At 43.4% G+C, this 15,084-nt stretch overlaps 1 protein-coding gene across 1 annotated transcript in view; it reads left to right on the top strand.

Annotated features, from left to right (window-relative positions):
• redic1 (regulator of DNA class I crossover intermediates 1) overlaps positions 1-14,933 on the top strand; it is a 54,817-nt gene extending 39,884 nt beyond the window's left edge. The window contains exons 9-10 of the mRNA XM_078419462.1: positions 2,984-3,066; positions 14,334-14,933. Coding sequence (XP_078275588.1) covers positions 2,984-3,066; positions 14,334-14,933 — 683 coding nt within the window. The remainder of the gene's footprint in view (positions 1-2,983; positions 3,067-14,333) is intronic.
• The last annotated feature ends 151 nt before the right edge of the window (positions 14,934-15,084 follow it).

The following is a 15,084-nucleotide window of genomic DNA, read 5'->3' as shown; positions in this document are numbered from 1 at the left end:
GTAATCTCTGCAGTCAGTCGGGATACTGCATTTTTTAAACAGGTCTTTGAGCACATCTGTGTATCCTTTTGTGTTTCCCTTTAAATTCTTCCTGTGACAGAGTTTGAGAATAGTTTGTCTGTATCCAGAGTCTGGTATTGGACATGCAAATAAGATGACCAACTCAAAGCAGCTGACTGACAGTAATTAAAGGTTTTAAAAGTTTTTTATTGTCACATGTATCAATTAAGGTACAGTGATCTGCAAATTATCATTAGATTTCAAGACTGGGGTTATTATCCTTGCAGAGAACCCTGACATTTGCTGGTTAATCATTTCTACAAAATCCTCCAAATTCACAGAGATTTAATTGGTTATATATTTCCTGTGCTCTGAGCATTAGCCAAGGTTATGGATTTAGCCAGTGGACTAAATTGGACAGCTCCTGCAGCAAAATGTATGATTACATGCATTTGTTTAATCCAATGTAACACCTTACACTTATAATTTCAGCATTCAGACAGCACTAACCATGCTGCTTGATATGGCGTGTCTAGTCTGGTGCAGGAAACGGAGAGAGAGATGAATCTTGTCATAGCTACACCAGCATTTTGTGTCTACCCGTCCTTAAGACATCTCTATTAACTCTCCCAAGTTCCCTTGTCATAGATCTCTCTGAACCCATGTCTAGAAGATGAAGGGAAGAAATAGTTGCAGCTTTCAGTACTATCAATATGGTCCTAGGATTTTGATGTTAAGGGATGAGTCTTATCAGTGCCACTGCTCCCACAATTTTTTCTCTAGCTTCCCACGGCATCCTCAGCTATATCTACCTTCATGTGCCCAGAACGACCAGTATCACTGTGACTGTAATACAGACTGTCCTTAAGACAGAAGGGTCTTAACCCGAAACATCACCCATTCCTTCTCTCCAGAGATGCTGCCTGTCCCGCTGAGTTACTCCAGCATTTTGTGTCTACCTGTCCTTAAGACATCTCCATTAACTCTCCCAAGTTCCCTTGCCTTTAGATTTTTCTGCACAGTAAAATTAGAGCTAAAAATATGGCAGGATTCATTGAGCTCACTGCTTTCCATGTATCTAATCCTTCTTGAATCCCACTATTACCTCATTCCATAATTTATTTTGATGTATGAGCTAGTTAGTGGGTGAATTAATCTTTTTTGACCATTCCACAATACACCCCAATATTACCAAAGCCTCTCATCATACTCTGAATCGTAATACCTTTCTCCTTTCCAGATAATCGAGAAATGCAGTCTCTATGCAGTGTTGGAAGTTGGAAGAGAGTGTAAATGAGGAAATGTTGTCATCACAACGTAACATTTCCAGTCACCAGATCATATACAGTATAGACACATTGTGTAGCATTTAACCTGATTGCAGAATTTGCATGTGGTGAGTCACCAATTGAAAGTGACAAGCGTCATGTAAAACGGTGAGGCTGCAGATGAGTTTTGCTGCAGAGGTCTTAGAGGAGGACTTTGATGATGCAATCTGCAGAAGATGGCTGTTAAACATGTACATATAATGGCCTACAATAAAATCTGCACGGTATTGAGATGAAAGAATGCAATACCAACTGTCCTGAGGCTTGACATAGGTCTTGAGATAACACTTTTCAACATGGATGAGGTGGGCGACTGAGGTTCACTTATGGGCAGATATCTTATGATGCTTCAATTAGAGACTCACTTTGTGACTCTACCTTCTGCCACAATGCAGAGAGGCTCCTAAATATCTGGCAGAAGCTAATATTGTGTAATTCAAGTTTAGTTTGCTGCTATTTGGAGTGGTTGAAGCGGGTACTACATATTTGCAGATGGATAAGTCACTATATGCACACGTACCCAGTGTAACTTCCAGGACTGGCTACTGTACCAAAATGTCTGTCTGTCATTCTAGCTAATCTGTCAGTGCAAAACCTAATGCAGAGGTCCGCAGGAGTGTTTTGTCCTGTCGTATACTCATACAGATCTCTTAAAATTTCTGTATCAATTCCATGGGCTTCTTCATTGGCATAGAACATGAAAACAGTAAGAACAGCAGAATTACAAATGTCAGTCAACTTATGTAACATTACTGCAAATCAACCTGATATTTTCATTCTGTCAGTTAGTTGTGATTCAGTTTTATGCTTCTTCAACAATTCTACATTAAACAGTATCGTGACAAAGGACCGTGACTCCTTTTCTTAGCAGCTTTATTATCTAAGACAGAAGAAAATAATACATCATTGAAGGTCTATTATTAAGTCCGTTATTAAGATAAGATTATTAAGATAAGAGACTTTTAAAGTATTTTAATTGTAATTATTCTGATATGCAGTAATTTTTGTTTTGAGGCATATCATTACACTTTCTCTGGAAAAATGTCACTGGTTTTCCTTTTAAGTTTGGGCTGTTGATGTCAAGGTGATTATTCCATTTGGAGGTTTTCACAGCATTGTTGCTCAAAATTGTACTATGCAGATGATTTGGGCAGTGCTCCTTTTCACTTGGAATAATCTCACACTTTACAAATTGGGCATTTTATTATCTATTGTCTATTCCAACTTTTGTTTTCTTTCATCAGTTGAAATCATGTACAGGCCTGGTTCTAAGTTTTAAGATACAAAGTGGACTTGCATGGGTCAGAATGTGAATGTAACTGATATGGCACTAAAGTAAATGGTGTTAACTGTTCCAACAGATTACTTTCTCATACAGATTAGAGCACCCCAAAAAAGGATTATAATTTCCTTGTTCTTTCTTAAACCCTTATTTATCATTGTGAACTGGATTTGACAATATTTTGTAATTAACAACTATTTGCACAACAAAATAGTCTGGAATGTTTATACATATGACTGGTACTTAAGATGAATACCTTTTTATGAAAGGGCGGTGATTAACGGAGAATACTGCTTTTTAAATTAATAATCCTTCATGACTAAGTGAGATAAAAACAGTTCATTACTAATCAATTGAATATTTCTTTTTGCAGTGTACAATGATTCACTTGAAAGCAGTCAATCTCCCAGCTATTCTCCAAAAGAAACGGAGAGTTGCAGCGCATTTTCTGATATAGTGAGTATGTAGCAGTATCATCTCTCATTGTTGTGACATGTACAATACTTAGACACACAGTATTGGACTCAACCACAATGATAGCTAGTTGACAATTTCATAAAGAAGCAATGGTTGGGTGCAATGTGCATGTCATTGGGACCAACAGAGATTCATTTGAAAGTAGCTGACACGTTTCACAAGAGCATAACAAGAAGCAGAAGTACACTACAGTGCCCTCCATAATGTTTGGGACAAAGACCCATCATTTATTTATTTGCCTCTGTACTCCTCAATTTGAGATTTGTAATAGAAAAAAATCACATGTGGTTAAAGTGCACATTGTCAGATTTTATTAAAGGCCATTTTATACATTTTGGTTTCACCATGTAGAAATTACAGCTGTGTTTATACACAGTCTCCTCATTTCAGGGCACCATAATGTCTGGGACACATGGCTTCACAGGTGTTTGTAATTGCTCAGGTAAGTTTAATTGCCTCCTTACCACAGATATAAGAGAGCTCTCAGCACCTAGTCTTTCCTCCAGTCATTCCATCACCTTTGGAAACTTTCATTGCTGTTTATCAACATAAGGAACAAAGTTGTGCCAATGAAAGTCAAAGAAGCCATTGTGAGACTGAGAAACTAGAATAAAACTATTAGAGACATCAGCCAAACCTTAGACTTACCAAAATCAATTGTTTGGAACATTATTAGGAAGAAAAAGAGCACTGGTTGGCCAAGGAAGATCTCCACAGCTGATGACAGAAGAATTCTCTCCATAATAAAGAAAAATCCACAAACACCTGTCTGACAGATCAGAAAAACTCTTCAGGAGTCAGGTGTGGATTTGCCAATGACCACTGCCTGCAGAAGACTTCATGACCAGAAATACAGAGGCTACACTGCAAGATGCAAACCACTGGTTAGCCGCAAAAATAGGATGGCCAGGTTACAGTTTGCCAAGAAGTACTTAAAAGAGCAACCACAGTTCTGGAAAAAAAGGTCTTGTGGACAGATGAGACGAAGATTAACTTATATCAGTGACGGCAAGAACAAAGTATGGAGGAGAGAAGTAACTGCCCAAGATCCAAAGCATACCATCTCACCTGTGAAACGTGGTGGGGGTGTTATGGCCTGGGCATCTATGGCTGTTGAAGGTCCTGGCTCACTTGTCTTCATTGATGATACAACTGCTGAGTAGTAGTGTGGTGCCATCTGGTGGTCGGGCCACTGGTTAATCGAACCCTCGTTCATCATGTGGTAAGAGGCACGTGACTGGGGGCGGCAGAGAGGAGTTCGAGGGAGTGCCCAGCTGCAGCGACACGCAGTTACTCTGGGCTCAACAACACTGCTATAATTTTGGATTTCTTTTTGTTTAATGAAGCTTTTACTTAAGTTCACAACGTGTGACTCGCTTTATCTCGCTTTATTGGTGACCTGGTTTTGGATTGCACAATGGACGCAGCTAACAGCCCGCTCGATGCTGTCGCCGGCCCTCCGGCTCAGCAGAACGCCGTGGCGATTAAATTGCCCGTGTTTTGGAAGTCGCAGCCGCACGTATGGTTTGAGCAGGCCGAGGCCCAATTTCATATTTGGCACATTACTGATGATGACACAAAATATTATTATTACGTGGTCGAGGCCTTGGATCAGGACATGGCCGGTCGTCTCGGTCATTTTCCTCGCCAGTCGCTGGCTGCTGGCAAGTATGACGGCCTTAAGGCGCTTCTATTGCACACTTTCGGGCTGCGAGGATTCTGAACCTGGGTGGTCGCAGTGATCGCAAACCGTCGGATCTGATAAGTGAAATGCTTACATTGATAATAGACAATAGACAATAGGTGCAGGAGGAGGCCATTCGGCCCTTCGCGCCAGCACTGACATTCAATGTGATCATGGCTGATCATTCTCAATCAGTACCCCGTTCCTGCCTTCTCCCCATACCCCCTGACTCCGCTATCCTTAAGAGCTCTATCCAGCTCTCTCTTGAATGCATTCAGAGAATTGGCCTCCACTGCCTTCTGAGGCAGAGAATTCCACAGATCTACAACTCTCTGACTGAAAAAGTTTTTCCTCATCTCAGTTCTAATGAAAAAGTTATTCCTCATCTCAGTTCTAACATGGATGGTCATCAGCCCTGTTTCCTTTTCGAACACGTGTTTCTGGAGCAGATGCCCGAGGACATCCGCCTGCTCCTCGCCAGTGACGATTATGCCGACCCCCTGCTGCTGGCTGAACGTGCCGACAAGGTGTGGTATGCCAAACGGCAGGGTGCTTTTTCTATCAATCGAGAGTCAGCGGGGCCGCAATGCAGCCCGTGGCCATTTTCTGTGTCGGTTGAGGGTTCTATCGGAGGGCCTGTTTCGAGTGACGGGGGTAGACATAAGTGGTGCTACTATCACCAACATTGAGCTGCAGGAGCGCTAAACCTCGACAGTTGGCGGCTTTTGATGGTGCCGCCTGGCCTGGGGAGGCATGGCGTTTTGCAGTCTGCAGACATGGCAAAGACATTAGTTTCGCTCTAAGGGCTTATGAGCCTGTAAGCTACCCGTGGGGGAGGCCGCATAGAGGCTGTCTTTGTCTCCTTACCATGTTAGCCTGGCTCGCCTCAACGAAGCTGCAGTTCTAAAAGACATACGACAGAAGCAGAAGACTATCACCAACGCTGGGGTCCTGCAGCCCACCAATGCCGTCCGCCCTGCTCATATCCAGGAAACGCAGTTGCCAATCAAAGCCGCCCTCCCTGCTCGTATTCGGGAAATGCTGCGGCTGGCCGCCAATAGTGGCTGCCACGGCTGGTCTGAAGAATCACCTCTATGCCTGGGACCGTAAATCGGGACGGCGGTTTCTTGTTGACACGGGTGCTGAGGTCAGTGTTTTGTCGACACTCGTTCCGGTAAGTGGGTGCCCGCTCTTACCGCAGTTAACGGGAGCTCCATCCGTACTTGCGGTTTTCGCACGGTCCCACTTATTTTCGGATCTTGCCATTTTACTTGGACTTTCACTATGGCCGATGTGTCGCAGCTGTTGCTGGGCGCCGATTTTTTATGGGCACAATCCCTGTTGGTTGATGTGCGGGGGCAACATCTCGTGCGTTCTGGCACTTTTGAGTCAATTTTTCTTCGCCCCGCACCAGTTCCTTGGCTTGGCTTCGATCCAGTTTCTGCTGTTGACAATATATATGCCCAGATATTGGCGGAGTTTCCTGCCATTCTGACTCCTCAGTTTCAGTCGGTCATTTTCAAACATGGGGTTTTGCATCATATTACTACTATCGGACTGCCACTTCACACTCGTGCATGCCGGTTGCCTCCTGACAAGCTTCGTATTGCCACGGCAGAGTTCCGCCAGATGGAAGAGATAGGGATTGTGCGTCGTTCTGATAGCCAGTGGGCCTCTCCGCTGCACATGGTTCCTAAAGTGAATGGGGGCTGGAGGCTTTGTGGGGATTATCACCGTTAAAATGATGTCACAGTGGCTGATCAATATTCTGTTCCGAATATCCAGGACTTCACGGCCCATTTGCACGGGGCCACATTTTTTTCAAAGATCGACCTGGTGAGGGGCTATCATCAAATTCTAGTTCATCCGGCTGATGTTCCCAAAACTGCTATCATTACTCCTTTTGGGCTTTTTGAGTTCATCCATATGCCTTTCGGTCTCAAGAACGCCGCGCAGGCTTTCCAGCGCCTCATGGTGGGTCGTGCTCTCTACTTTTTGTTTATTTATTTAGACGACATCCTCGTCGCGAATTGCTCTCATCAGGAGCACTGTGCCCACCTCCGTGTGCTCTGTCAGCGTCTCAGTGAATATGGACTGGCCGTCAACCTCTCAAAGTATCAGCTTGGTCTGAGTTCTATCACGTTTCTGGGGCATCATGTTACACCGCAGGGGGTGGTGCCGCACCTGAGTAAGGTTGAGGTTGGAGGGTGTGCAGTTTGGTGATGTTGATATTGTGGGTCCATTGCCCCCCCTCTAGAGGGGTTACTCATTTGTTCACTATCGTTAATCGCTTCACTCGATAGCCGGCGCTTGTTCCGATTGCTGATACCTCTATTGCTAAGTGTGCTCGTGCCCTCGCTCCACATTGGATCGCGCGTTTTGGTGGACATCTCGCCTGACTGGGGTGCACAGTTCACCTCTGAGTTGTGATCTTCCATGGCCCAGTTGTTGGGGACACAGTTGCATCACACCACGGCCGACCATCCGCAATCTAACGGGTTGGTTGAGCATTTCCACCGCCGTCTCAAGGATGCTTTGAAAGCACGGCTCACAGGTCCGGATTGGGTCGATGAGTTACCATGGGTGTTGTTGGGAATTCGCACTGCCCCAAGGAGGATCTGGCTACGCCCTCTGCTGAATTAGTGTACGGTAGTCCGCTCACGGTTCTTGGTGATTTCATTACGACTGTGCGGGAGCAGCGGGAGTCGCCCTCCTCTGTGCTTTTTCATCTTCGGGAGCAGGTGGGCACGTTTTCTCCTGTTCCAACATCCCGCACGGGGTTGCTTTGTCCTGTATTCCATCTGCCCTCAATGACTGCCCATATGTGTTTCTGCATCGGGATGCTCAACGTACGCCGTTGCAAGGCCCATATGAGGGTCCGTTCTGGGTGTTGCAGCACGGCATTTCGGCTTTTGTGTTGGATGTGGGTGGAAAGCCTGAGACTGTATCGGTGGCGTGTCTTAAGCTGGCTCATGTGGACATTGAGGTGGCTCAGCATCGCCGTCGGGGAGGTCCGCCGTCTCAGCCCCTGTCGCCCGTGCCTGTGGGGTGTCCGAATGAGGATCTTGTAGTTACAAGATCAGGCCGTTGCTTTCGTCCGCCTGCTCGTTTTTTGTTCCTCCAGTTCTGGGGGGGGTTGTGTGGTGCCATCTGGTGGTCGGACCACTGGTTAATCGAACCCTCGTTCATCATGTGCTAAGAGGCACGTGACTGGGGGCGGCAGGGGAGTTCGGGGGAGTGCCCAGCTGCAGTGACACGCAGTTACTCTGGGCTCAATAACACTGCTATTGTTTTGGATTTCTTTTTGTTTAATAAAGCTTTTTCTTGAGTTCACAACGTGTGACTCGCTTTATCTCGCTTTAGTAGCATAATGAATTCTGAAGTGTATAGACACATCCTATCTGCTCAAGTTCACACAAATGCCTGAAAACTCATTGGCCGGCAGTACATTCTACAGCAAGACAATGATCCCAAACATACTGCTAAAGCAACAAAGGATTTTTTCAAAGCAAAAAATGGTCAATTCTTGAGTGGCCATGTCAATCACCCGATCTGAACCTAATTGAGCATGCCTTTTATATGCTGAAGAGAAAACTGAAGGGGACTGGCCCCCAAAACAAGCATGAGCAAAAGATGGCTGCAATACAGGTCTGGCAGAGCATCACCAGAGAAGACACCCAGCATCTGGTGATGTCCATGAATCGCAGACTTCAAGCAGTCATTGCATGCAAAGGATATGCAACAAAATACTAAACATGAATACTTTCATTTACATTACATTGCTGTGTCACAAACATTATGGTGCTCTGAAATGGGGGGGGGGGGACTATGTATAAACACAGCTGTAATTTCTACCATGGTGAAAAAACAATGTATAAAAATGGCCTTTATTAAAATCTGACAATGTGCACTTTAACCACGTGATTTTTTCTATTACAAATCTCAAATTGTGGAGTACAGAGGCAAATAAATAAATCATATCATATCATATATATACAGCGCGGAAACAGGCCTTTTCGGCCCACCAAGTCCGCGCCGCCCAGCGATCCCCGTACATTAACACTATCCTACACCCACTAGGGACAATTTTTACATTTACCCAGCCAATTAACCTACATACCTGTACGTCTTTGATGGGTCTTTGTCCCAAACATTATGGAGGGCACTGTGTTTTATCTCTCATGCCTGCTACACTATTCCGTAAGATTGTAGCTAATCTTTTTCTCATTGCCACTGTCCTGTACTAATTGTATCTTGCTTGTTTCCCAAAATGTCTACATTTTGTATTCTGAGTGAGGAAAATTTCAAAGTTTCATGATTATATAATGAGCAAAATTTATTTTGAACCTTGTTTGGAAAGGCTCCCTGCTTGTTCTGAAACTATGAAATCAGTTTCTTGACATTCCAGCCAGAGGAGACAAACTTTGCGTTTATTCTGTCATATCCTTTAAGAATTTTGCAGATTTGAATTAGTGAGACATCTCTATACTTTTGCAGTTTGAGGCAAGAGTATTTTCCAGTTTGCTTGCAGGTTTGGCAAATTAACTCAGTCTTTCTTTTGCAAAGATACTCAGATGTGGCTGAGCATTAGAACATTTCAATCACTTCCTACTGAAAGAATATACCTTTTTAAAGCAAATTGGTTGATCACACACTGTATTCCATCTGCCATATCCTTGCTCGTTTATTTAGCTTACCAAACTTCTTCTGAAAAGGACACAAAGTGCTGGAGCGACTGTGTAGTCCAGGGGTCCCAACCTTTTTCGTCCCATTTACCCTAGGCAACTTTTCGAAAGTAAATTTACCTCCACCCTGTTTTATTCAGCAATTTGAGTTCACACTTCTACCATAATAAAGCAACTGACAAAGGGGAAATTTTAAAATACTGTTTCTAACATTATTATTTTGTTCACATTTACCCCCTGAGTAGGCAAAATTTATCCCCTGGGGGTAAATTTACCCCAGGTTGGGAACCCTTGGTGTAGTCAGACAGCATCCCTGGGGAACATGGATAGGTGATGTTTTGGATTGGGATACTTCTCCAATCTGAAGAGTCCCGACCTGAAAAATTACCTATCCATGTCCTCTAAGATGCTGCCTGACTCACTGAATTACTCCAGCACTTTGTCCTTTTTTTGTAAGCCAGCATCTGCAGTTCCTTGCAGAAACAAAGAACTGCAGATGCTGGTTTATACCAAAGATAGACACAAAGTGCTGGAGTAACTCAACGAGTCAGGCATCATCTCTGTGGAAAAATGATAGCTGACATTTCAGAAGGGTTGGCACCCTTCTTCAGACTAAAAGTTTCAGGAGGGAAGGTGTGAAGAACTGGAGACGAGAAAAATTCCAGGACCAACCAGGCCTGGCAACAAATTACCTCAAGCAGAGTGGTGACATGGTAGGCCCATTGTTGGCTAGGGAAGGTGTGATCTCCAAAGGGATACAATGTGGTGAACTGTGGAACTGGTTAAATGACTAGGGAGTCGAGGTTGGAGGGAAATGTAGGTAGAAATTACTTTAAAAATTAGAGAATTCAACGTTCAAACCGCTGGGTCGTAAGCTTACCAAGTGAAATATGGGGTGCTGTTCCTCCAATTTGCATATAGACTCACTTTGGCAATGGAGGAGGCCTCGGACACAAAGGTTAATATGGAATGTTAGCTGAAATGGTTACCAACTGCAAGATCACATTGGCGTGTGCGGGTGAATGCTCTGCTGATTCTTCTGTCCAAGATATATAATCTAAATTCTTGCTTCATTTTTATTTCTATGACTTAAATCTCATTCTGAGTGAGAGGTTTCTGTTATGGTATCTTCTCAAAGAGACCCTAAACACACATTATTATTAATTCCTTTCTCCTTGCATAATATCTGGCTTGGGACAGCTTGCTCTCTAGTCAGATTCTCAAATTGGTGTCTCATATACACTGATGAGCCAAAACATTATGACCACCTGCCTAATATGCTGTTGGTCCTCTGTGGGCCGCCAAAACAGCACCGACCCGCCGAGGCATGGACTCTACAAGACCCCTGAAGGTGTCCTGTGGTATCTGGCACCAAACCATTAGCAGCAGATCTTTCAAGTTCTGTAAGTTGCGAGGTGGAGCCGCCATGGATCGGACTTGTCGATCCAGCACATCCCACAGATGCTCAATCGGATTGAGATCTGGAGAATTTCGAGGCCAGGGCAACACCGTGAACACTTCATCACGTTCCTCAAACCATTCCCGAACGATGTGTGCAGTGTGGCAGGGCGCATTATCTTGCTGAAAGAGGCCACTGCCATCAGGCAATACCATTGCCATGAAGGGGTGTACCTGATCTGCAACGATGTTTAGGTAGGTGACAAGTGTCAAATTGACGTCCACATGAATGGCCGGACTCGGGGTTTCCCAGCAGAACATTTCCCAGAGCAAAACACTCCCTCCACTAGTTTGTCGTCTTCCCACAGTGCATGCTGGTGCCATCACTTCCCCAGGTAAACGGCGCACACGTACATGACCATCCAAGTGATCAAAAAGAAAATGGGACTCATCGGACCTTCATCCACTGCTCCAAGGTCGAGTTCTGACGCTCGTGTGCCCAAAGTAGGCACTTTCGACGGTGGACACTCTGACTGGTCTGCGGCTATGCAGCACCATATGCAGCAGGGTGCAATGCATTGTGTATTGTGACACATTCCTCCTGTGACCACCAGTAATTTTTTGTGTGACTTGTGCCATAGTAGACCTTCTGTTGGTTCAGACCAGATGGGATAGCCTTCATTACCCTCGCGCATCAATGAGCCCTGGGCGCCTAACACCCTGTCGCCGGTTTGTGGTTTGTCCCTCCTCGGACCACTGTCGGTAGGTACTCACCACTGCTGACCAGGAGCACCCCACAAGCCTTGCCGTATCAGAGATGCTCTGACCCAATCGTCTGGCAATAACAATTTGGTCCTTGTCAGTCGCTCAGGTCTTTACTCCTGCCCATTTCTCCTGCATCCAACACATTAACTTCAAGAACTGACTGTTCACTTGCTGCCTAATATATCCCACCCCATGACGAGTGCCATTGTAACAAGATAATCAATGTTATTCACTTCACCTGTCAGTGGTCATTAATGTTTTGGCTCATCGGTGTATTCACTCCATGCATTCCTCCCCACATTCATCTTGTTAATTTGGTTTGGCCAGTCCTACGTCGCCTACAAATAGAATTGCATCCTTGTTTGCATCTCCATTTCTCATGTTTAATTCCTTGTATATCTTTCCTGTTTTGTGACTTCTGTACCACCTATCCCTTTGTGCATCTTGGCCCCATGCATACAGATTCCACCTGGTTTTCCAAACCAATGTCTATCCTTATCACTGCATTGCTTTCTTCCCCCCCCCCCCATCCCATTTTTTGTTGGTCCTTCCTAAATAGTTTCCCATCCTTAAATCACTTTACAGTCTCACTAAAAGCAACAATATTGTCTGATTTTATATATTTGCATACATGGGCCATAGATGCCATAATATGTTATTGTAAAGAGACCAGAAAAAACAAGCGTTCATGGTAGCATAAAGGGGTCTGCAACCCAGAGTCTTGATTTGGGAGATTTTCACATCACAGAATGAATATTATTGAAGCATTATTTTTACACTGAAAGAAAGGAATAATGTGGTGGTAACAGTTAAGTAAATGAAGTGGAATAGGGAAGTCATCCTCTGGTTGTGCACAGTAAAGGGAAAAGCAAGATTGAACATGTTAAAAGGCTGAAAGATTGAAATCAAAGGGCAGGAATGGAAGTGAACCATATCAGCAAAAGTCTAAGATCTTTGATAAATTAAAACCATTATTATTGAAACCATGAGTGGACAGTATAGAATCAAAGAAGTAAAATTGACCACCAAAAATAAGGCATGACAAAATATTAAGAGATTAGTATTGTTGTGAGATTGTTTCCATGATGCATTCACGATGTTACAGAGATGGAGGGATTATGAATCTCATCCTATGAAATGGAATGTAGTCATAGAGTCATATAGTATGGAAGTATGCCATTCTGCTTAACTCTCCATGTAGACAAAGATGCCCCATTTATGCAAGTCCCATTTGCCTGTATTTGGTCCATATCCCCCTGAACTTTTCCTATCCATCTACCTGTCCGAATGTTTTTTTAAATGTTGTAATAGTACTTACCGCAACTATCTCCCCGGCAGCTCATTCCATATACCCATACCCTCCAAGTGAAAAAATTATCCTCATGATCCTGTTAAATGTTTCCTCTCACCTTAAACCTGTATCCTCTGGTTCTTGATTCCCTTATCCTGGGTGCTCTGTGCATTCACCCGATCTGTTCCCCTTTTATATATCCTTCAGCCTCCTGTACTTCAGTGAATAAAGTCCTAGCCTGTCCAACCTTTCTTTATAAATCAGGCCCTCGAGTCCGAGCAACATTCTCATAATTTTTCTCTGCACTCTTCCCAGCTTCATACCAGTCTTCCTCTAGCAGAGTGACCAAAACTGAATACTTTATTCCAAATGCGGCATCACCAACATCTTGTGAAATTAATACAGAATGTCCCAACTTCAATACTCAATATCCTGACTCATGGTCAATTTACCCAACACCTTCATGACCACCGTACCGACCTATGGCGCTACTTTCAGAGAACTGTGTACTTGTACTCCTAGATCCCTCTGCTCTACAAGTCCCCAGGGCCATATCATTTGCTGTGAATGTGATGCCCTGGTTTGACTTCCCAAAATACACTTTGCACTTGCTTGCATTAAACTCCATTATATGTTCCTTGACCCACTTGCCCAGCTGATCAAGGACCTGGTTTAATTTATGGTAACCATCTTCAGTCTATAATACCTCCCAGTGTCAGCTGCAAATGTATTAATCGTGCCTTGTGTTTTCTCATCCAAGTGGTTGATATAAACCAAACTGCATTGGGCTTGGCCTCAATCTCTGTGGTACACCACTTGTCACTGGCCTCCAGTCTGAAACACAACCTTCTATCACCACCTTCTGCTTTCTTCCATGAAGCCAATTCTATATCCAGATAGCTAACTCTAACTGACATCCATGAGATTTAACCTTCCAGAGCAGCCTACTGTGTAGTAGTATTGCAGTTGAAGAAATAAAGGGGAAAAAAATGACCACAATATTACTGTCCTGATATTTAAAAAAATGAAGCGAGAAATTACTGATGAAGTTACTCAACTAGATAAACAAACAATAAGAAAGTTTCTCATCCACAAGGAAGAAATGGGTCTTTCTGATATTATTCATAAACACTGTATTAGTTCTTGAATAAGTAGAAAACATAATTAATCTCAGCTCATACAATTTATTTCTCAAAGCTTTAAATTAAGTGGAAAAAATGAACATCAGGAGGAAGAAATGATAGGGATTTGTTAGATTTCACTCTGCTCAAGGCATATTGGAAGTTGTTCAGAAAATGTAAATCATAAAAGTCCTTAAACTGACGTTGCATCTCATGACAGATGCTCTTTTGTAGATTACAATTAAAAGGACTCATGTAATTCTCCCTTAATTATTCTCTCTCAATTATTTTCCTTTGTCCAGTCAGAATTAGATGTGCAGTTAGGTGCTTCAGTTGTAAACAAAGGCCAAGTTCCGGATAAGCATCTTGGTGACAAGCCTGGTGGAGAAAACGGCCAAAGTGCACCATTTCATGAAAGCTCCAGGGAAACAAACAGTGCAAGCCGATATTGTCCTTTTTCTATTTACTCAGACGAGTCAAACTTGTTTAATATTGAACGTAAGGAAAATCATGATCAATTTGTACCATCTTCAATGTATTGTAAATCAGAGACTTATGCTTTTGAGCAAAATGTTGTATGCACCAAGTCATTTCAGGGTCAAGATGCATGGACACAGACTGAATGTTCATTGACGCATGTTGCTATACAGTGCAATCTATCAGAAAGTCATGTTCTTCCTGGCAAAGAACTACGCAGTCTGGAAGATAACCAGAACTATTTTGTGCATACCACTACAGGTCATTATAGCCCATCAAATAGATGTTTGCACTATTTGGATAAACAAGCAGAAGATGGTTTGAATATTGGCTGTAGGTTGCCTTTGGAAGTAGTGGATGAACCAAAATGTCTTAAAGCCAAAAGTGAAGGAAAGAGCAAAATTAGTGAAACCTACAGTGGTTAGCAAACTACAGCGGTTCTGTTTTAATCCACAGTAGTTGTGACAACAGTGAAATTCAGATTCCAGAGTCTGAACAGGCTAAGCAAATCTTTCAAAGTGAAAATTAAGTCTGTAACTTAGCTGCCACTCAGAATGAAATAAAACAAAAGGAACC

The sequence above is a fragment of the Rhinoraja longicauda genome, chromosome 23, assembly GCF_053455715.1.
Source record: "Rhinoraja longicauda isolate Sanriku21f chromosome 23, sRhiLon1.1, whole genome shotgun sequence".
In the NCBI taxonomy this organism is placed as follows: domain Eukaryota; kingdom Metazoa; phylum Chordata; class Chondrichthyes; order Rajiformes; family Arhynchobatidae; genus Rhinoraja; species Rhinoraja longicauda.
This window is presented reverse-complemented; position numbering and strand designations above follow the sequence as displayed.